This window comes from Lepidochelys kempii, chromosome 26 (assembly GCF_965140285.1).
Source record: "Lepidochelys kempii isolate rLepKem1 chromosome 26, rLepKem1.hap1, whole genome shotgun sequence".
In the NCBI taxonomy this organism is placed as follows: domain Eukaryota; kingdom Metazoa; phylum Chordata; order Testudines; family Cheloniidae; genus Lepidochelys; species Lepidochelys kempii.
The window spans coordinates 12,089,983-12,111,580 of NC_136405.1; the positions used below are offsets into that span (position 1 = coordinate 12,089,983).

At 48.3% G+C, this 21,598-nt stretch overlaps 1 protein-coding gene across 2 annotated transcripts in view; it reads left to right on the forward strand.

Annotated features, from left to right (window-relative positions):
• The first annotated feature begins 9,126 nt into the window (after window positions 1-9,126).
• The window catches only part of LOC140903548 (hexokinase-2), a 62,401-nt gene continuing 49,929 nt past the window's right edge, over window positions 9,127-21,598 (forward strand). For both annotated transcript variants that reach the window (XM_073324981.2, XM_073324984.2), the window contains exon 1: window positions 9,127-9,297. In XM_073324981.2, coding sequence (XP_073181082.1) covers window positions 9,235-9,297 — 63 coding nt within the window. In that variant the 5' untranslated portion in view covers window positions 9,127-9,234. The remainder of the gene's footprint in view (window positions 9,298-21,598) is intronic.

Here is a 21,598-nt window from a genome sequence, read left to right on the forward strand (position 1 = left end):
AGGGTTCAAAAAAGAACTAGATAAATTCATGGAGGCTAGCTCCATCAATGGTATTAGCCAGGATGAGCAGGGATGGTGTTCCTAGCCTCTGTTTGCCAGAAGCTGGGAATGAGCGACAGGGGATGGATCACTTGATGATGACCTGTTCTGTTCATTCCCTCTGGGGCACCAGGCATTCGACACTGTCAGAAGACAGGATACTGTGCTAGGTGGACCTTTGGTCTGACTCAATATGGGTGTTCTTATGTTCTTATTTGTTCTTGACAAATCCATGCTGGCTATTCCTTATAATCCTATTATTCTCTAAGTGCTTACAAACTGATGTTTAATAATTTGTTCCGGTATCTTTCCAGGTATCAAAGCTATGCTGACTGGGATCTAATTCCCTGGGTCCTCTTTGTTCACCCTTTTAAAATATAGGGACTATGTCAGCCCTTCTCCAGTCCCCTGGGACCTTACTTGTCCTCCATAAGTTCTCAAAGATAATTGCGAATGGTTCCAAGATTTCTTCAGCTTGTTCTTTAAGAGCCCAAGGATGAATTTCATCAGGCCCTGCTGACTTGAATATGTCTAACTTAGCTAAATATTCTTTAGCCTGTTCTTTCCCTATTTTGGCTTATGTTCCTTCCCCCTTGTTAATATTAATTGTGTTGAAGATTTGGTCACCATTAACCTTTTCAGGGAAGACCGAAGCAAAATAGGCATTAAACAGCTTAGCCTTCTTGATGTCACCAGTTATTAGCTCTCCTCCCCACACAAGTAGTAGACCTACACTTTCCTTTGTCTTTCTTTTACTCCTAATGTATTTAAACAATCTCTTCTTCTTGCCTTTTATGTCCCCTGCTAGGCGTCATTCATTTTGTGCTGTAGCCTTTCTGATTTTGTCCCTACATACTTGTGCTGGTCTTTTGTACTCCTCCTTAGCAATCTGTCCATGTTTCCATGTTTTGTAGGATTCCTTTCGGTTTTCAAGTCATTGAAAAGCTCCTGATGGAGCCATATTGGCTTCTAACTATTCTTCCTGTTTTTCCTTTGCATCGGGATAGTTGGCAGTTGTGCCTTTAATATTATCTTCTTGAGAAACTGCCAGTTCTCCTTAATTCCTTCTTCTGTTAGATTTTCTTCCCATGGGACCTTACCTACCAGTTCTCTGAATTTAAGGTCCATTTTTTGATGGCCATTGTCCTTACTCTGGTACTCTTACTTTTTCCTTTCCTTAGAAACAGGTAATCTATCATTTCATGGTCATTTGCACCCAAATTGCCTTCCTTCTTCAGAGTCACAATTCCTTCCTGTTAGTCAGAATCAGGTCCCAAATGGCTGTCTTCCTGGTTACTTTCTCCACTTTCTGAAACAAAAAGTTGTCCCCAATACACCCCAAGAATTTACTGGGTGCAGCTTCTGAAATTCCTCCAGCTTTGAGATAATCCCAGATATCTACCACACTCAGCCAAGTGGGTTTTAAAGCTAGTTCATTACATGAATAGCACATAAATACCTCTGAACGGGACACCTACAGCACTGCAGAAAAGAGGTGCAACAAACAATGGCCATTGGCTCCCCAAATACCTAGATTCTGTTCTAGTCACTCCACCTCTCTGTGCCTTCATTTCTCCCTCTGTAAAATGGGGATAATGATACCGACTGCTTTGAGATGTACGGATGAAAAGTGCTATGTAAGAACTATGTATTAATATGTCTGCTTCGTGGAGTGCTGAATTTGATCCAATATGTTCTGTTTGATTGGAGAGCAATGGTGAGGGACATTGGCGCAGCTGAAAGTTGTATTTGCTCTTGTCATGTGATCTCCAAGATTCCTTCAGGCAAATTAGGATAGCTGGGTGGAGGATTATAAGAGGGCCTGATCCTTTGATGGGAAAAACCAGTGTAACTCCATGGCTACGCCAATTTACCCTAGCTCAGAATCTGGCCCATGGTTTGCTCTTCTAGGGCATCTTGTACTCAAGGACCTCAAACATGAGTAATGAACCTCTATTTTACAGATAGGGAAAATTAGGTTCAGAGGTACAGTGGGTCAATCCAAAGCCCATTGGGAGTCTTTTTCATTGACTTCAGCATGCTTTGGATTAGGCCCAGTTTGCCTCTGGCTCCCACAGTGTGTCAGTGGTGGTTGTAGATAGGACCAAGGATTCCTGATTCCCGAACCCGTGCTCTGATCATTAGACAACACTCCCTTCTTGAAAGCTAAGGAGAAGCTATTGTCACTATAATAAGACAGCTCTGCATCTGCAATTGTCTTTAAAAAAACCTGTGTCAATGGAAATAGCTCTTTTATTAATATTATCCAATTTCATGAACCATCCCCCAAATTAAATAATTTTCTTCGCTGCTTCCAGCGTTTTGGTGAAGTGTGCAGCTTGAAATGCCTTTGAATCATTGTTCACTCTATTCTGGGTTTATTGGCATGATTGCCAGTCTCTTTGTACAGCTGAGAAGTGCTGTTTTGTGTGAAAGGAATTCTAAAATAATTTATTTGAAGATATAGTTTAAAAATGGGATTATTTAGAATGTCATAAAGCAATCTAATACCAGGTTATATTACCTTTACTTACACTGAGTAATCTCTTACTCTGCAAATAATCCCACTGGTTTCAGTGGGGCTACGCCCGAAGAAGAATGGGGAGTAAGGGTAGCAGAATCAAGGGCAAAGGAAATGGAAGAGCTTGTGCCATGAAATAAACATAACATATTGCATGCATTGAAACCCAAGATCATTGTGGTAGGCATTGTGGATACACATAGCAAGAGACAATCCCTGCTCTGAAGAGTTTACAGGCTAAATACATAAGACAAACATAGGGAAGGAGGGAAACGAAAAGGCAAAGGGATTTGCCGAAGGTCACCCAGTAGGTCAGTGGCAGAGGTGGGAATAGACTCCAGGTCTCCTGACTCCCTGTCTAGTGCCCAATCCACTCCATCACTGACCCAAATATATTGATTCACAGATGGTGAAACTGAGGAACAGAAAAGTTAAGTGAGGCACTGACCAGGCAAAGCAAGGCAAGAATAAGATCTAGAGGAGGAGACCTGGCTTCAAGGCTCCTGTTCTAACCTCCAGAAGACACATGTTCCCTTTATGATTCAAACCCCAGCATAGGGAGAAAAGGGACAGATGTGCTGCGTTATTTTTATCCAACACTATGTTTTAATTTTGCCCTCACTACAAAGAGTTTGGTACTTAGCAAAAGCTGGATGAGGGGGCCAATGAAATGGAGTCACACTGAAAAGATTATATGGAATCATCTCTTGACGTAACTCTCCCCAGCTTTAAGAGGCACACGCCTAGCTCTAACTTTTGCATGATGAAATAAGGTCAGCCAAGGCCTGGTTTACCCACAAAAAAACCAAAAAGGATGGAGTTTGGCTGAGGAAAGCAGGCTTTGTTGGCTGCATTGGACAAGCTCCATGCTTTCTTTGAAATCCTGAATTTCACTGGTAGAAGGGTTTGAAATGGAACTTGACTCTATATCCTCCCAAAGTAATCACTCTACGACACATCTGCTGACTGTTGGAATTTCTTAAAACTGTTTGAAAGGACGGCTTCCACAGAAGAGGTCAGAGCATCCATAATGGTTAAATAAGCACTGCACACACAAACACACACATACACAAATCTCCAGGCATGAAGAAAAGAGGCTGCTAAGACCCGTCTGATGGTAGAAATGATACAGGCAGCGGAGGCTGACTCCTGTCGAATTAGCAGGAGAGAGAGGCGCGTAAGACGTGTTCCCAGGAGAACTCGCAGCCCCCTGCTATCCTGTGTTGCACATGACATGCCTGTGTGTCCATGTGTTTGTGTGTGTGAGTGCTCATGCCCTGTTAGCAATTCTGTGAGTCACTCTCAGTTTTACTGTGAGACGAGTATGGGCTCTGCTGTTGTCTATCTTGTGCTGTAACAGGACGATCCTCCTGCTCTGGGGAAGGGAGCAGCTTCCTCCCTCCCGTCCCCTTGAATAACCTTGCTGGGGGCTTCCAAAATCCTAAAGCCAGCTCTGAAAAACAGACTCACTCAATAACTGACACACACACATTCCTATGTACAGACCCGTTGGCTGAGAGGTCCGTGCAGTGATTGATCCACAGGCAGATGACCCGTGCACAGACAGCCATACAAACTAGACCCACGCAGCCTGGCGCTCAGACTCTGCAGCCTAGACACACGGCCCTATGCTCAGACAGGCAGACCCATGTATAGACACATGCAATGCGGACTGACACACAGCGCTGTGCTCAGATAGACAGACCCATGCGTATGCAGTGTTGTTGTAGCTGTGTCGGTCCCAGGATATTAGAAAGACAAGGTGGGTGAGGGGTAATATCTTTTATTGGACCAACTGCGGTTGGTAAGAGAGACAAGTTTTCGAGCTTCCACAGACCTCTTCTGGTCTGGGAAATATATGTCATGCACAACTCCCCTCCACACACACACACACACGCACTACACACACAAATGTAGACATAGAAATCTCACACAGATACAAAACATGCACATCACACACATACAAAATATTCTTGGGAAACGTAGTCAGAGGCCAGGTCTACACTACGTAGCTACATCAGTACAATTACGTCGCTCAGGGGTGTGAACCCAACCCCCTGAGTGATGTAGTTACACCGACCTAACCCATGGTGCAGACATAACTACCATCTCTTGGGGAGAGGGATTAACTGTGCGGACGGGAGAAGCTCTCCCAGGGTCATAGGAGCGTCTTCACTAAAGTACCACGGTGGTGCTGGGCCAACGCTGTACATGAAGACAAGCCCAGAGTGTCACAACTAAATAGGAGGTGGAGCGGATTGTTTAGCATAAGTAGTTAGCACATTTTTCAAGGGACCCTTCAAAATGAAGTGGACCATTAACACCTCTCAGTCATAGGGAGGGCAGGGGGAAAGCTGGTGGTGTGGGGCAATTGGAGGGGTTTGAGATTGTTGCAATAAGCCATAAATCCAGTGTCTCTATTCAATCCATGATTTTTAGTGTCAAGCAAAGTTACATGTTGCATCCGATGAAGTGAGCTGTAGCTCACGAAAGCTCATGCTCAAATAAATTGGTTAGTCTCTAAGGTGCCACAAGTCCTCCTTTTCTTTAAGCAAAGTTATAAATGTAAGCTTCCAGGCTCATCTTTTGGAGGTGTTGTGCAGGTTTCCTTTGAGGATGGGGACGGAGAGGTCAGAGATAGAGTGATTGTTTTGTGAACATTGCTCACCCACAGGTGATAGGGTGTTTTTGTATTTTTATCATTTCTCTGTGTGAGTTTTATTCAAGAGTGTAGCGACTGTCTGGTTTTACCCAAATAGTTGTTATTGGGGCATTGAGTGCACTGGATGAGGTACACCACATGTTGTGATAGGCATGTGTAGGACCCATGGATCTTGAAAGGGGTGTTGTGGGGGGATGTTGATGATTGTAACAATGGAGATGTGTCTACAGGTTTTGCATCTGTTGTTCTGACATGGTCCGGTGCCACTTTTAAGTTGGTGTGTTCTGGTCTATGGGGAGCTTGCTTATGATGATGAGCTTGGAGAGGCTAGAGGGTTGTTTGAAGGCCAGAAGAGGGGGTTCAGGAAAGATTTCTTTCAGGATGTGGTCTCTGTCGAGTGTGGGCTGTAATTGTTTGATGATACCTAATATGGGCTTTGGTGTCAGTTGGCAGGTGACAACTAGGGGCTGGAAGGGGTTTTATTTCTATATTGAAGCAGGTTGTCTGGTGGCCTATTTCACGACATGATCTACTTCTCTGGTGGGGTGTCCTTCTTTGGTGAAGGCAGTTTTTAGTGTGTTCATGTATCGATCCTGGACTTTCTTCTCAGAGCATATTCTATGGTATCTGAGAGCCTGGCTGTAGAGAATACATTTCTTGGTGTGTTTGGGGTGATTGCTGGATCTGTGAAGGTAGGTGTGGCAATCCCTGGGTTTCTTGTATATACGTAGTTGTTTGTAAGGTTTCTTTGTTCAAGCCAATCATGCACAGACCCACGCACCACGGACAGACGCATAGTTCTGTGCTCAGATGGACTGACCCACACCTAGATACAGCCCTGTCTGTGCTCAGACACGCTGGTATAATACAAGATATTACCGCCCCCAAGTTGCCTCTCTAACATGTAGTGCAGAGAGGCACCCATGCTCCGACAGACGCAGGCATAGCCACATGCAGTGCGTGCAGACTCACTGACCTGTGCTCAGACAGACAGACCCATGCACAGGGCCAACAAGAAGACACACATCCCTGGGCTCAGAGAGACTCATGCATATCCACATTCCGTGCAGACAGACCCATGCATAGAGGGGCCGTGCAGACAGACCCATGTGCATATCCACATTCAGTGCAGACAGACAGACCCGTGCCCAGACCCACGCTGGGCGGACAGACCCATGCATAGAGGGGCCGTGCAGACAGACCCATGTGCATATCCACATTCAGTGCAGACAGACAGACCCGTGCTCAGACCCATGTTGGGCGGACAGACCCATGCATAGAGGGGCCGTGCAGACAGACCCATGTGCATATCCACATTCAGTGCAGACAGACAGACCCATGCCCAGACCCATGCTGGGCGGACAGACCCATGCATAGAGGGGCCGTGCAGACAGACCCATGTGCATATCCACATTCAGTGCAGACAGACAGACCCGTGCTCAGACCCATGTTGGGCGGACAGACCCATGCATAGAGGGGCCGTGCAGACAGACCCGTGTGCATATCCACATTCAGTGCAGACAGACAGACCCGTGCTCAGACCCATGCATAGAGGGGCCGTGCAGACAGACCCGTGTGCATATCCACATTCAGTGCAGACAGACACACCCGTGCTCAGACCCATATATAGAGGGGTGGTGCAGACAGACCCGTGTGTATATCCACATTCAGTGCAGACAGACACACCCGCGCCCAGACCCATGCATAGAGGGGCCGTGCAGACAGACCCGTGTGCATATCCACATTCAGTGCAGACAGACAGACCCGTGCTCAGACCCATGCTGGGCGGACAGACCCATGCATAGAGGGGCCGTGCAGACAGACCCGTGTGCATATCCACATTCAGTGCAGACAGACAGACCCGTGCCCAGACCCATGCTGGGCGGACAGACCCATGCATAGAGGGGCCGTGCAGACAGACCCGTGTGCATATCCACATTCAGTGCAGACAGACAGACAGACCCGCGCCCAGACCCATGCATAGAGGGGCCGTGCAGACAGACCCATGTGTATATCCACGTTCAGTGCAGACAGACAGACCCGTGCCCAGACCCATGTTGGGCGGACAGACCCATGCATAGAGGGGCCGTGCAGACAGACCCGTGTGTATATCCACGTTCAGTGCAGACAGACAGACCCGTGCCCAGACCCATGCATAGAGGGGCCGTGCAGACAGACCCGTGTGCATATCCACATTCAGTGCAGACAGACAGACAGACCCGCGCCCAGACCCATGCATAGAGGGGCCGTGCAGACAGACCCATGTGTATATCCACGTTCAGTGCAGACAGACAGACCCGTGCTCAGACCCATGCTGGGCGGACAGAACCATGCATAGAGGGGCCGTGCAGACAGACCCGTGTGTATATCCACGTTCAGTGCAGACAGACAGACCCGTGCCCAGACCCATGCATAGAGGGGCCGTGCAGACAGACCCATGTGCATATCCACATTCAGTGCAGACAGACAGACAGACCCGCGCCCAGACCCATGCATAGAGGGGCCGTGCAGACAGACCCATGTGTATATCCACGTTCAGTGCAGACAGACAGACCCGTGCTCAGACCCATGCTGGGCGGACAGACCCATGCATAGAGGGGCCGTGCAGACAGACCCGTGTGTATATCCACGTTCAGTGCAGACAGACAGACCCGTGCCCAGACCCATGCATAGAGGGGCCGTGCAGACAGACCCATGTGCATATCCACATTCAGTGCAGACAGACAGACAGACCCGCGCCCAGACCCATGCATAGAGGGGCCGTGCAGACAGACCCGTGTGTATATCCACGTTCAGTGCAGACAGACAGACCCGTGCCCAGACCCATGCATAGAGGGGCCGTGCAGACAGACCCGTGTGCATATCCACATTCAGTGCAGACAGACAGACAGACCCGCGCCCAGACCCATGCATAGAGGGGCCGTGCAGACAGACCCGTGTGTATATCCACGTTCAGTGCAGACAGACAGACCCGTGCCCAGACCCATGCATAGAGGGGCCGTGCAGACAGACCCGTGTGCATATCCACATTCAGTGCAGACAGACAGACAGACCCGCGCCCAGACCCATGCATAGAGGGGCCGTGCAGACAGACCCATGTGTATATCCACGTTCAGTGCAGACAGACAGACCCGTGCTCAGACCCATGCTGGGCGGACAGCCCCATGCATAGAGGGGCCGTGCAGACAGACCCGTGTGTATATTCACGTTCAGTGCAGACAGACAGACCCGTGCCCAGACCCATGCATAGAGGGGCCGTGCAGACAGACCCGTGTGCATATCCACATTCAGTGCAGACAGACAGACAGACCCGCGCCCAGACCCATGCATAGAGGGGCCGTGCAGACAGACCCGTGTGTATATCCACGTTCAGTGCAGACAGACAGACCCGTGCCCAGACCCATGCATAGAGGGGCCGTGCAGACAGACCCGTGTGCATATCCACATTCAGTGCAGACAGACAGACAGACCCGCGCCCAGACCCATGCATAGAGGGGCCGTGCAGACAGACCCGTGTGTATATCCACGTTCAGTGCAGACAGACAGACCTGTGCTCAGACCCATGCTGGGCGGACAGACCCATGCATAGAGGGGCCGTGCAGACAGACCCGTGTGTATATCCACGTTCAGTGCAGACAGACAGACAGACCCGTGCCCAGACCCATGCATAGAGGGGCCGTGCAGACAGACCCGTGTGTATATCCACATTCAGTGCAGACAGACAGACCCGCGCCCAGACCCATGCTGGGCGGACAGGCCCCCCGCTCGCCCAGACAGACAGACAAGACAGACAGAGGCGCGCGCCCCGCCCCCCGCGGAGCACACACCCTCCCGCCCTGGCCAATGGGAGCCGGGCGGCGGGGGCGCGTCACTCCCGGGCCGGGGGAATCTCTTGAATGAGCCACATTGTTGCAGCGGAAAGTGACCAACGTGCCGGCTGCTGCCCGCCCGCTCCTGCGCCGCCGGGGCCGGGCTGATCGAGACCGGCGCCGGCTCCCGCCCGCCGCGGAAGATGATCGCGTCTCACCTGGTCGCCTACTTCTTCACCGAGCTCAGCCATGACCAAGGCCAGAAGGTGGGCGCAGCCCCCCCCCATCGATACCTCGCGTGTGTGTAAATAAGTGTGTGTGTGTGTAAGGGGGTGAGTGAGGCTCGGAGCGGGACCCGGGGCTGGAGGAGGGATCGAGGCGGGCTTTGCAGGCTATAATCGATACCCCCCCACCCCCCCATCCCCGGACGGACGGACAGACGGACTGGGCGGGGAGGCCGTTCCCGAGCTCTGCGGCGGGTATCGATACCGAGCCGGGGGGCCATGTGCCTGTCCCGTCGGAGAGAACTCACCGGTCCGGGGACTGGAGCGGGCGATACCTGGCTCCGGGTGGGGGGGTGTTTCTGCCCCCCCCCCGATCCCCTTGTGGGGGAGCTGCAGCGACTCCCCGCTACCCCCCCCCCCCGATCCCCTTGTGGGGGAGCTGCAGCGACTCCCCGCTACCCCCCCCCCCCGATCCCCTTGTGGGGGAGCTGCAGCGACTCCCCGCTACCCCCCCCCCCCCCGATCCCCTTGTGGGGGAGCTGCAGCGACTCCCCGCTACCCCCCCCCCCCCCGATCCCCTTGTGGGGGAGCTGCAGCGACTCCCCGCTACCCCCCCCCCGATCCCCTTGTGGGGGAGCTGCAGCGACTCCCCGCTACCCCCCCCCCCCGATCCCCTTGTGGGGGAGCTGCAGCGACTCCCCGCTACCCCCCCCCGATCCCCTTGTGGGGGAGCTGCAGCGACTCCCCGCTACCCCCCCCCCCGACCCCCTTGTGGGGGAGCTGCAGCGCTACCCCCCCCCCGGGTCAGGTTGAATTGCTGACCCGTGTTCGGCTGTGCGTCCCTCTCGATTTATTTTTCTGGGGGGGGGGCGCGAATAGTGGGAGTGTGAAGTGGGCTTCTCCCCCCCCCCCTTCCCAGTACCGGGGAGCTGGGAGCCCCGGGCGGAGGGTGGACGGGGCAGCTCAGGGTCCCTCCTAGGAGGTCCCATTCTGGGAAACTCCAAGCATACCCCACGTCCTGTGTCTCGCTCTGCAAATCCGGCAAGCGGGGGGTGCCCTAACCCCCTGGGCCGCAGCTGCAGGGGGGGCCGGTCTTCCCACTGCCTTGCTTTTATCGTGAGAATAGGGGGGGGTCCCCGGCCCCAGGGGGTCTTGCCTTGACTTCATGTCTCCGCCCCACCCCCCATGGGCTGTGGGGAGAAGTGCCTCTGGTTTGGGGGGTTCTGCCCACCGGGCTAAGGGTGGGTGGAAGGATGTGACCTGATCCTGGAAGGGGCCGATTCTGAAGGTGTTTTCCCCTCCCCAGGGGTTTAGTTCCAACACAGGGATGCGCTTGGAAAGGAGGCGGCTGCAAAGTGTCTGTGGGGAGGGAAGTCTGTTCGGGCTCCCCTTGTCTTGCTGCCAAAGCCTGGCCCAGCAGGATGGATGGGGGCGCCCCTGGGATTAATTTCCTGGCAGTTTGGGAATGCAGATCCCACTCCTGCTGTTGGGTTTTACAGGACCCATGTATGTCCCTGTCCGCCAGACCCTTTCAGTGCCTGCTAAATCTCCTCCCTCCCAGCCCTGGAGTAGGTGGGGCGGCTGGGAAATCAGGGGGCACTTTCCCGCCAGCCAACAGAACTGTTTCTTTTAAAGCATCCCAAAGTTCCTCGCTCCGTGGATTTGAGATTTTGCTTTGGCCCATTATAGACAATAACCTTCCTGTAGCTTGTTCCAGCCAGGGCTCTTACCCCCAGTCACAGAAGGTTGTAAGTATTGTCCCCCAGTTTATAGCTGGGGGCTAGGGGAGGTGAGGGACAGGTTGTAACTTACCCAAGGTCCCACAGGAAGGCCAAGGCAGAGCTCAGGTGAACCCAGATTTCCTGATCCCCAGGCCTAGCTTGAGCCACATGGTTAGAGCGCCCCCCCCTCACCCCCCTAGGGCGCCAGTGGTGAAATATAAATCCTTCTTTGGGTTCCAGTATTGTTCTCTCCCCTTGGCCTGCTCCATGGTGGGCGGGAGGATGGGGACCTTGCGATTTAAAGTTTTGCTTTAGGGTTAGGCTCTCTGTCTATAAGAGTGAGGGTTATTTTAGGACGTGTCGGAGTGGGATGCTTAGATTTATGTGAAAACCTTCCCTGGAGGGTTCCTCCCTGCAAGCCTGAAGAGGGTTCTTCAGTGATGCCATGTGTCAAAACCCTGCAGTTCAATGCTTTCCCTTTCCCCCTCATCTTGTGGGGTAGGGGAGTTTAACTGGGGACACACTGAGCATCAGCATTAGCAGGATGGTGACACAGTGTGGATATATGCCGAATGTCCGGTTTGGTAACAGAGCAGGGTTGAGGAGATAGTCTAGGTCACTCAGGATTTGCAAACCAAATAAATGGCTTTTTGATGAAGTTGAGAGGGGGAGGCAGTGAATTATGTTGTGACTGGGAACTTTGAACCCAGTTTTAGTCCCCACCAAACCTGTGTTACATCATGAATGTGTTTTTCGATACCAGTTAGAAAACAAAAAAATTAACTCTGCCTCCCGCTTTGTCTGGAAAGTGAACGGCAAATATATCAACAGTGCTTTTTTTTAAAAAAAAAAAAAAGAAAAATTAATACAAAAAACATATGCATAACTTGAGCAAACCACGGTCTCAGTCCTTGGATTGAAAATGCAAATCAACAAATTGTGTGATCTCACTCTATTATTTTATAGTTACAATTTTCACAAGTAATTATGTATTCAGAATGTGGACATACTGAAATGTACTAGTGTTCGTTTAGCTTATTTGAGTAAGCTAAATGTATTTGTCCTGCTTTGAACAGAACCAGCTGTTGGTCTCTGAAAATGAACAGTTAGGTGAATCCCCCCCCCCCCTTTTTATTTTGGCGGGGGGGGGGGTCACTCTGATGGTGAAACTTTGTCTGAAAATGGATTCTGAATTCTCCAGCTAGTCTGGTGAATGTCCTTAAATTAGATCTTAGAGAGGGACCAGCTTTTTGTTACATATATGGACACCCAGTAAAGCTCAATTCTCAGTGCTGTGGTCATATGCTGCTGTACACACATGCTCACAGATGCTCTAGCTCGTCTGAAGCTGCTGATCAGGATTTCGAAATTCCAATTAATGCTCCCTTTTTAGCGGGGGAAAAAAATCACTTCCTCGTTTTAGTACTATATGTTCCCTTTGTAGCAACAGTGACACAGATAAGAACCCGCTGGCCAGGGAGACCAGATGTAAAACTAAGAAATGCTACCATGTCCGTGATGTCCCTGCTGGTGGTTGCATTAAATTGGAAGTAAAAATACCTAGCAAAAATCAAGTTGATATGTGAAGAAATATAGTTTAGGCTTCCGTCTTGTTCCATTGCGTTTAGATATAACGGGGCTTGTGTAACAGTGGAATCAGCTCCTATGATATATGTAATGTAACAAGACACAGGAGGTAGGCAAATAGTGTTGGTGCGTTTGCTCTGGGTTTTCTTGCTGTTCTCAGTTTGCTATGCCCTTATCAGTAACTTAGCATAAAGTTCTTTCTTAAGGAATTTCACTTGGTTCCAAACCAGGAACGTGGTGTGCAAAGCATGGTCTGTCCCTCTGTTTCAGTAACTACTTTTGCTAGGGAGAGCAAACAAAGGTTATTGTTCGGATGTGGGAAAAAGTTGCAAGCAATAATTGGCCCTGTTAGTCTCTAAGGTGCCACGAGTTCTTTTCACTCAACAGAAGAAGGTTCAGCTACACTGGCTGCGTTTATGTATGATGAAATAGGTTTACAGATACTTTCCCCAAATAACTCCTTCCAGACTTCGGATTTCTTTCAGAATTGTGTATTAAATAAGCTTCTGTAAGCCCTCTTATTTTAAAAAACCAAAATCTTTAGCTAATGGCCATGCTACTTTGAACGCCGAGTGTGCTGTTTCTTTGTCAAGACAGTAGATTGTGTTTGGCTGTCTCTTGCGATGTGGCTGCCATGGGTCTGCCATTGTTACTTGGGGGCTTCTGGACACCATAAAATCAAACAATAATAACGCATAGGTGCTCCAGCTTTTTCAGTGTGGACTGCATCACGTCTCCCATTTGCAGTTGCATGCACGGGAAAGTAATATTCGGAAAGTAGTGAATGTATCTCTTTGTTGTTTCTAATGCACCTTAGCAGTTGGAAACAAGGAGATCCAGGTAGGCAGCCCACCCTCTGCAAACCACAGTTGGAGAACCACCAATAACCTTGGCCGACTGATTTAGTGAAATGACACTTCATTAACTTGCATCTTCATGGAACTGACCGGGGAAGAACAGAGTATTTACATATTTAAAAAAAAAATCAAAAAAAATCTGAGCAGGTTATTGATCCTGTTGCTCCAACCATGGCTGATGGAAACCGTTCCTGATCACAATCCTGTTCAAGAGGTCATGTTGTCTCTTGATTAGAGCTTGAGTCTCTGAGCTTGCACTCCTGGGTTCTGTTCCCCACTTACTGAGTTGCCAGGATGTAGCATAAGTAGGGCCCTACCAAATTCACTGGCATAAAAAACGCATCACGGACCGTGAAATCTGGTCTCGTGCTTTTACCCTATACTATACAGATTTCATGGGGAAGGCCAGTGTTTCTCAAATTGGGGGTCCTGATCCAAAAAGGAGCTGCAGGGGGGTTGCAAGGTTATTTTTTTGCGGGGGGTTGCGGTGTTGCCACCCTTACTTCTGTGCCGCCTTCAGAGCTGGGTGGTCAGAAAGCAGTAGGTGTTGGCCAGGCGCCCAGCTCTAAACACAGCGCCCCTCCCGCAGCAGAGCAGAAGTAAGGGTGGCAATACCATGCCATCCTGACTTCTGTCCTGCTGCCTGCAGAGCTGGGCCCTCAGCCAGCAGCCGCCACTCTCCGGCCACCCAGCTCCGCAGGCAGCAGGGCAGAAGTAAGGGTGGCGGGGTACGGGATTGCCATGCTTACTTCTGCGCTGCTGCTGGTGAGGTGTTGCCTTCAGAGCTGGGCTCCTGGCCAGCAGCCGCCGCTCTCCAGCTGCCCAGCTCTGAAAGCAGGACTGCTGGCAGCAGTAATGCAGAAGGAAGGGCAGAAGTACTGCAACCCCCCCACAACTCCTTTTTGGGTCAGGATTCCGACAGTTACAACGCTGTGAAATCTAAATAGCTGAAATCATGAAATTTACAATTTTTTTTAAATCCCATGAAATTGTCAGAATGGACTGTGAATTTGGTAGGGTCCTAATCATACGTCACTTCACCTTCAGTTTGCCCAGTTGTAGACTGGGTCGAAGTAACACTTGTCAAACCTCAAAGGGATTGTGTAAACTTAATGAATGTTTGCAGAGCACTTTGAAATCCACAGATGAAAGGTGCTTTAAAAACACTAAGACTATTAATATTTGAATGTGGCACGTTCACTGGGTCGGTGCTGCATGTCTCATACATTAATGTTGATTGAACCATTATGTTTTAACTGCTGTCATTTGTGGCAGAAATAATGCTAGGAAAAGTACTAACTGCATGTGGACACTTGTGAATCAGAGCTGAAAAATTGGGCTGGTATGTTTTTCTTTTCCTTCTAGCTAAAGGTACGAATTAGGGATAATAGCTAAGTTTAAGTTATTTAATTTTACTTTCATAATGAGACCGCCCTTTCAGTACAGTGTCTCTGTCTGTCTCTTCAAGTCAAGTCGGCTATGTGGAAGTCATCAACCTTCCATCTTCTGCAGAATTGTAAAACTTCCACTCTCCTTTGGATACCAGTCCATCTGACCATTTTCTGATGTGACTGGCTCTTTCTTTCGCTTGCTTAGAGGAAGGATTTAAGTGTCTTCTTCCCCTTGTCACTTGGAGTCATTCTTAAATCTCAGTGTCATTGTCTTTCTTTTAAACTGTGACTGTTGTTATGCTGGGGAAGGATGGTGGGTGGATGGTTCCCTGGACACTGGCAACTTCCAGCCACTGAACGAGTCCAGCAATGTCTGTGGCAGACAAGCTTTCTCAAAATACCCAGCCAATAACCTTCACTTTTGCCCTGCAGGCAGCTCTTCTAAGGGCCTCTCTGCTCAGTGTCCCATTGTGGTGGTTTCTGCATTGTGGATACCTGCCATTGGGGGACTGGATAAAGTCCCACCACCACACTCCGGTGAGTGTGAGCCAGCTGGACAATAGTATCGTGTCAAGGTAGAGGGACTTTGGTGGGGTCCTCCTGCTGTCCATTTTGTTTTCTGGCTGGATAAGATGTAAACCTCCGGGGCTGTCGATTTAGCACTTGGTTCATTTTCTGTCTTGTTATGTAGCATGGCCTACTGGATAGAGCACTGGGCTAGGGCTCAGAATACCTGGGTTCTATTCCCAGCTCTGCTACCTGCTAGGTGACCTTGGGCAAGTCACTTCCCCTCCCCGAACCTCAGTTTCCTCATCTGTAAAATGGGCATAATGATATTGCCCTCCTTTGTAAAGCGCGTTGAGATCTACTGATGAAGAGCGTTAGGTATAGTTATTACTTTATTAATACACACTTATATTATCTTAGCACCTAATAGCTCCAATCAGATCAGGGCTAGGTGCTGTACAAACACGTAATAAAAGACATTCCCTGGCTTTAAGAGTTGGCAATATAAAGTGTATGTGGGGTGGGGGGGGAGACAAATGAGGTAACAAAACCCAGAGGCTGTTTTATCACAGTTCATCTCTGTCTGGCCTCTCTTGTCCTGTGGCAACAGCAGTAGCTGATAGCAGCTGAATGGAAGCTTGGCTGGAATACACAGTAGCTTCTGGTTTCTGTGCTTTGAGCCACAAGCGTCAAATGCTCCCTGCGCTGGGGTGGGGGTTTTCCTGGGGGCTGCACTTAGGCTGCTGCGAACAGCAGCTGGTTTCTCGTAAAATACTCGGTGAGGGCAAGACTGACTATGTCGGTCCTTGATGATGCACTGTAGCATGACTTCTCTTAGTAATCGGTTCCTTACTCCCCACCCCTCGAGGCGTCCCGTTCGCATGCTTTGTCCTGTAAAATGAGACTCCTGAGGGAGGGGGGTGGGGAGGAAACTGGCTGTACAGGAAATTGTCTGACTCAGGCTGTAGTGTGCTGCAATAGGATCCGGGAGGAGTGTCAGGCTTTGCTGCTCTCGTAAAGTCACAATGGGGTTTATTTCTGCAAAGTGCCGAGTTCTTCCAGGGCAGTCAGTTGCGGGTGAGGGCCGGCAGCATCTTCCTGCAAAATGCTGAGCAATTCCTGGATCAGTGTCAATACTAGCAATCCGTACCCAAAACACAATCACGCAGCATATCGTGACTTGTAATTTAGTAGGTGGCAGAATTTCTTCCTTCTGTCCCTAAGATTTTAAGCTCTGTGTGTGTGTGTGGGTTGTGTTAGGCCACTCCTTGATGCTCACCCGTGTGATCACATTTGCCGACCTAAATTTACCAGTATGTTTGCAGATGGTCTTAGCTGTGGCAGTAGGCCCAAGCTGGGAAATGGTTTCTGTTCCCTGCACTCCTGCGGCTTCAGAGATGTGACCTAGGGCAAGTCGCTTTCGCCTCATTGTGCCTCAGTTTCCCCCTCTGTAAAATGGGGATAAAAACACCAATTTTGCAAAGCACTTTGAAATCCGCTGATGATACAAAGTGCTAGATGGGTGATTATTTGCTTCCTGTCCTAAACTGGGGGCAGTGTCACTCTGTGCTGTTAAACACTTGCTGCATTCCCTACCAAAGTGACTGCATTTTAGTGGCAGGTCAGGTGATCCATCTGCCAGCCTCTTAGGGATGTTTTGAGAATTGCTTAATGTTTGTACAGTGTCTTTCATCAGAGGACCTCAAAGTATTATTTTGTGCTTCAGAATTTGAGAAACTTTCATTTTTTAATTACATTTCTACTAATCCGTAGCTGGGATAGGGAGTAAAAATGAAAACCTACTGGGGCCACCATCCTGTGGGACTTGGGAAGAGGTTCCTGATACCAAGCAGAACTTCTATGCAGAGATCAGGCCTAAACTAACCCTCTGAACTTCAAGGGTATTTCACATCCTGATTTGTGGCTGGCTATTGTAAATGGCTTGTCAGTGGAGCAGGTCAAACCAAAATCCCAGATTTGATCTGATCACCATGGGGCTGTTAAATCCGGATCCAAACTTTGCAACTTAAACACAAGCTCTTTCTAACACACACCGAACTTTCAGTCCACCACCACCACCACAAAAAAAAAAAGGCCTTTAATGTTTTTTAACATTAAATTCTCTCAGTGCTTCTAAAATGCACAAGCAGATCTAAGAACTAGAGAGAGAAAACACTGTAGAGCCGGACACATTTATTCTGAATTTAATTCTTGCCATGTCTGTGGAGCTGAACAAATCAGCCAAAAAATGAAGTGATGATTCATAGAAAAAGGCAAATGGCATTGCTCTCCTTCAGAGGGCCAGCATGCAAAAATAATTTAAGACAAGCATGTGCCCAGGTTCTTTTGCATTAAAATAAACAGCTCTGTAGTACTTCCCATGCTGCATTATCTTTGTTATGCAGGAAGTGTTTGTACTTAACAGGAAGCTACTATCATGCTATGATTTACAAAACATTCAGATGTAGTCAGATAAGTGTTGCCACTCGATTGGGGAAACAGAATCAAGACAAAAGATCCACATAACTGGAGTACTGCTTTAATCCATACAATGTTACCCTTAATCTTTAACCATTAGGTTGATTCTTCATTCCTTTTGCTCCTAGTACTGTTACTAACTCCATGGGAGTTGCTGATTCTTCAAGCATTTGTGTGCTTTTACTCCTGAGTGATTTTACTTCTGCAAGTGGCTGCATTGATGGTACCAATCTTGCAAGCACTCGAGCATGGGGTTTAACTCTTTCCGCATGAAAACATTGCACTGAATTTGAACAAAACTCCTCACACGCTTAAATATTTGTAGCATCAGGTGCTTAAGGTGTACACTTTATATTGTGAGCTCTTAAAGCCAGGGAATGTCTTTTATTACGTGTTTGTACAGCACCTAGCCCTGATCTGATTGGAGCTATTAGGTGCTAAGATAATATAAGTGTGTATTAATAAAGTAATAACTATACCTAACACTCTTCATCAGTAGATCTCAACGCGCTTTACAAAGGAGGGCAATATCATTATGCCCATTTTACAGATGAGGAAACTGAGGTTCGGGGAGGGGAAGTGACTTGCCCAAGGTCACCTAGCAGGTAGCAGAGCTGGGAATAGAACCCAGGTATTCTGAGCCCTAGCCCAGTGCTCTATCCAGTAGGCCATGCTACATAACAAGACAGAAAATGAACCAAGTGCTAAATCGACAGCCCCGGAGGTTTACATCTTATCCAGCCAGAAAACAAAATGGACATAAATACAGAATCAAGCCCCTTGCTAGCCTCATGTGCTCAAGAGGAGGGAGACGAGTTTGCAGGAAAAGGAGAAACCTCACAACTTGTCCATTGAGTAAGGTACATCTGTCCTGTCCTTTGCTACTGCACAAATTCTTCTCAAGTGGCCACCCAAAATTAGCTGAGACTTGTTCTTCAGCCATGAGCTCCCTTGTTTTGTATTAATCATTCCTCACTTCCTACCCTCAAAAAGTCCAACCATTATCTAAAGGTGAAATAAGTATATATTTAAAATATTCATTTCCCTTTTCTCTATAATTTGATGGAGGCTTCAGTCCTAACATATTGGCAATAACACTGGACTTTGCACAGGGTTTCTGTAACCAGTCCCCACATTACAGGAATGCAGCCGTGTGCACACAGAGATGGGCCTGAGCTGCAGAATTTGGATGTGGATCTGAATTTAAAGTTTGGGGCTGCTTTCGCTCTGGGGTTGTGGTTTCAGGGCCATCTCCACTTTATTCCTCCCAAAGCTACGCTGCCAACAGAGATCATGCGGGATGGTAAAAGATGTGTAATTGCAGTTTCTTCCCTTCTTTGGTTGAATTCCACAAATAGGGATTGCAGTTATTCATAATCATTGCTTAGGTCTCCTACAATTTCTGTCAGCTGAGCATCTCAAAAACACTTCTCTAATATGAACTACATAAGCCTCTTAACACACCTGTGAAGTAAGGGCTATGTAGGGACCCTGTCACCCACGGGTGAAATGCAGCCACCTCTGGGGTGAAACACAGCAGCTGTTCAGCAGTTTAGGACAAGAAGCAGACTACCCCACAGTCAGTTTTTCAAGGACTTAGTTTTTAGACTTTGATTTTCTGCTTTATACAGAATACGCTTGGAGGTATTTTTGAATAGCTGGTAGCTATTTTAAATTGCCCCCTACTCATTACACCTGCTTTAGTTTATATCTCTAATTGTGATTCAGGGTTTGCTTTTACAGTGTCTGGACAATAGCTAATAGGAGAATAAGGAACAGGAAATGAATCTTTTAGTTGTCTTTCCGTAGCTCATTCCAGATTGTTCGTGTCTCATTCTGCTGGAATCTTAACAATTCCTGAGGTTTGAACTAAACTTCTGCCCAAGTGTAATGTTTTTCTCTGCTGTGTGTGCTATGAATGTGTATAACACATGCCATCTTAAACTCAGTACTACAACTTTCTGCCACCTACCTGGTTTCGATTTCCTCAGGGAAACACCATTAACTTGTGAAACTTTTTTCCATCCCAAAGAAATTTCCTTTTCCAGATTGCACTCGAGTAACTTATTGATTTGAGATTGACAATGATCTTAAAAAGGTAGAACAACCAACGAGGATGTTCCTCCCCAAAGGCATTCATCTGTCACAGTCACAAACTAATTCTCCCATCTTGCCAGATCGTACCTGTATAATTAGATGTAAATTTACTTACATTAAATACAGATGGCTAATTGGAACAACATAGCATTGTGGGGTTATATATTTAATTGCCAAATAGTTTCATTCCTGTTCATTCCTAAATAACACAGTCAATTTCCAAATAGTTTTGCATTTCAGCATCCCATATGCCGTCCGAATAGCCACAAATGCTGCTTCGTTATAACTTACTTGGAGTCCAGAGTCATCACTTTGGCCCTGATTCAATAAAACACTTGTTTATAACTCTGAGCTCCATGAGAATGGTCAGTCTTGGTTTCAGACTGGTGATGTCCCACCCGGCGTAGTCCCTGAAATCACTAGGGTAAAGCACATGCTTAAGTATTTTGCTGAATCAGGGCCTTAATACCTCAGCTGCGGGGACTATTTGCTCAATGGGACCTCAGTTTGAAACCAAACTTGGCCATTTCTCTAACCTAGCTCATGTAGTTGCTGACATTATATGTATTTTTAAATTAATTTAATGCTATTCCCCAGACTGGCTTTGGGATAGCATGACTTACAGCCTTGCCTGTGTTAGCTAGAAGGTAGACTAATGGCTAGTAGCCTCAGTCTAAGTGTGTAGGAGATGATGGATCCAGGTTTTAAAGAGCTTTGTGGAATTAGCGGAAGGTCACCCCGCTTCTTGACATTTTTAATACCGTGGAATCGTAAGTACATCAGGATCTTGGCAAGCACCAGACTTATAGTGAGAGAGGTTTGTGGGGATCAGCCAAGGTGCATCACCACGTTATCACAAACCGGGCACCGTGGCATCTGCTGTTGAGCAAGAGTATTGCATGCTCTCTGCTCGCTGTACCTTGCCATAGGTGGAGGTGGAAGAGCAAATATTGTAGATCTCAGCTGGCAAGTGATTGGAAAGCACTTGGCTACCATGTGGGGAAGGAAAGATTTTCCACCAGCAGCACCATGGGGCAGCGGGAGAGAAGGATCAGAAGTGAAGTGGGGAAAGGGAGGAAAAATAAATACTTTGGCTTGGGAAGGAGGGTGTGTGTCTCTGGTGAGGACGGCCCGACTGGGCTCCTCAAAACTGCCTGTACTTCTCACTAAAGAGAGGCCCAGGGTGTGATGATAATGGATCTTCAAGAGTTGAGGGTGTTGGGGTGCAGGCCTAGTTAGCCTGATGAAAACCCCATGTGAAATCTTCCTGCTAGATGGCTGAGTTCGTTCTTGGTTAACTGCACGGCTGGCTTCTCCCAAGGAGACTATAAAAGGGCACAACTGAAGAACAGCAAAGACCCGCGGTGCAGGATACTTACAATGACTTCATTCCTCCAGCATTAAGCTCACAGCTGAGAAATAATATTGTGCCCCTTGCCCTGTGTCCAATGCATCAACTACTAACCGCTCCTGAAGGCTTTGAAGGCTCCAATGTTAAAAACAGCCTGGCTAATCTGATTTTAAAAAGCAAGCACATTCCCACTTGCCCTGGCTATGCTCTTGTTTCGACTTTCCAGCATGTCCAAACATCTGAGCAGTCTGGAGATGGGACAGGCCCAGAGTCCTAGATCCTGAACTCTTGCAAAAATGAGGATTTGGGCATGTGCTTTTCCTCTCATGTTTTTTTCCACTCCGAGTGGGAGGA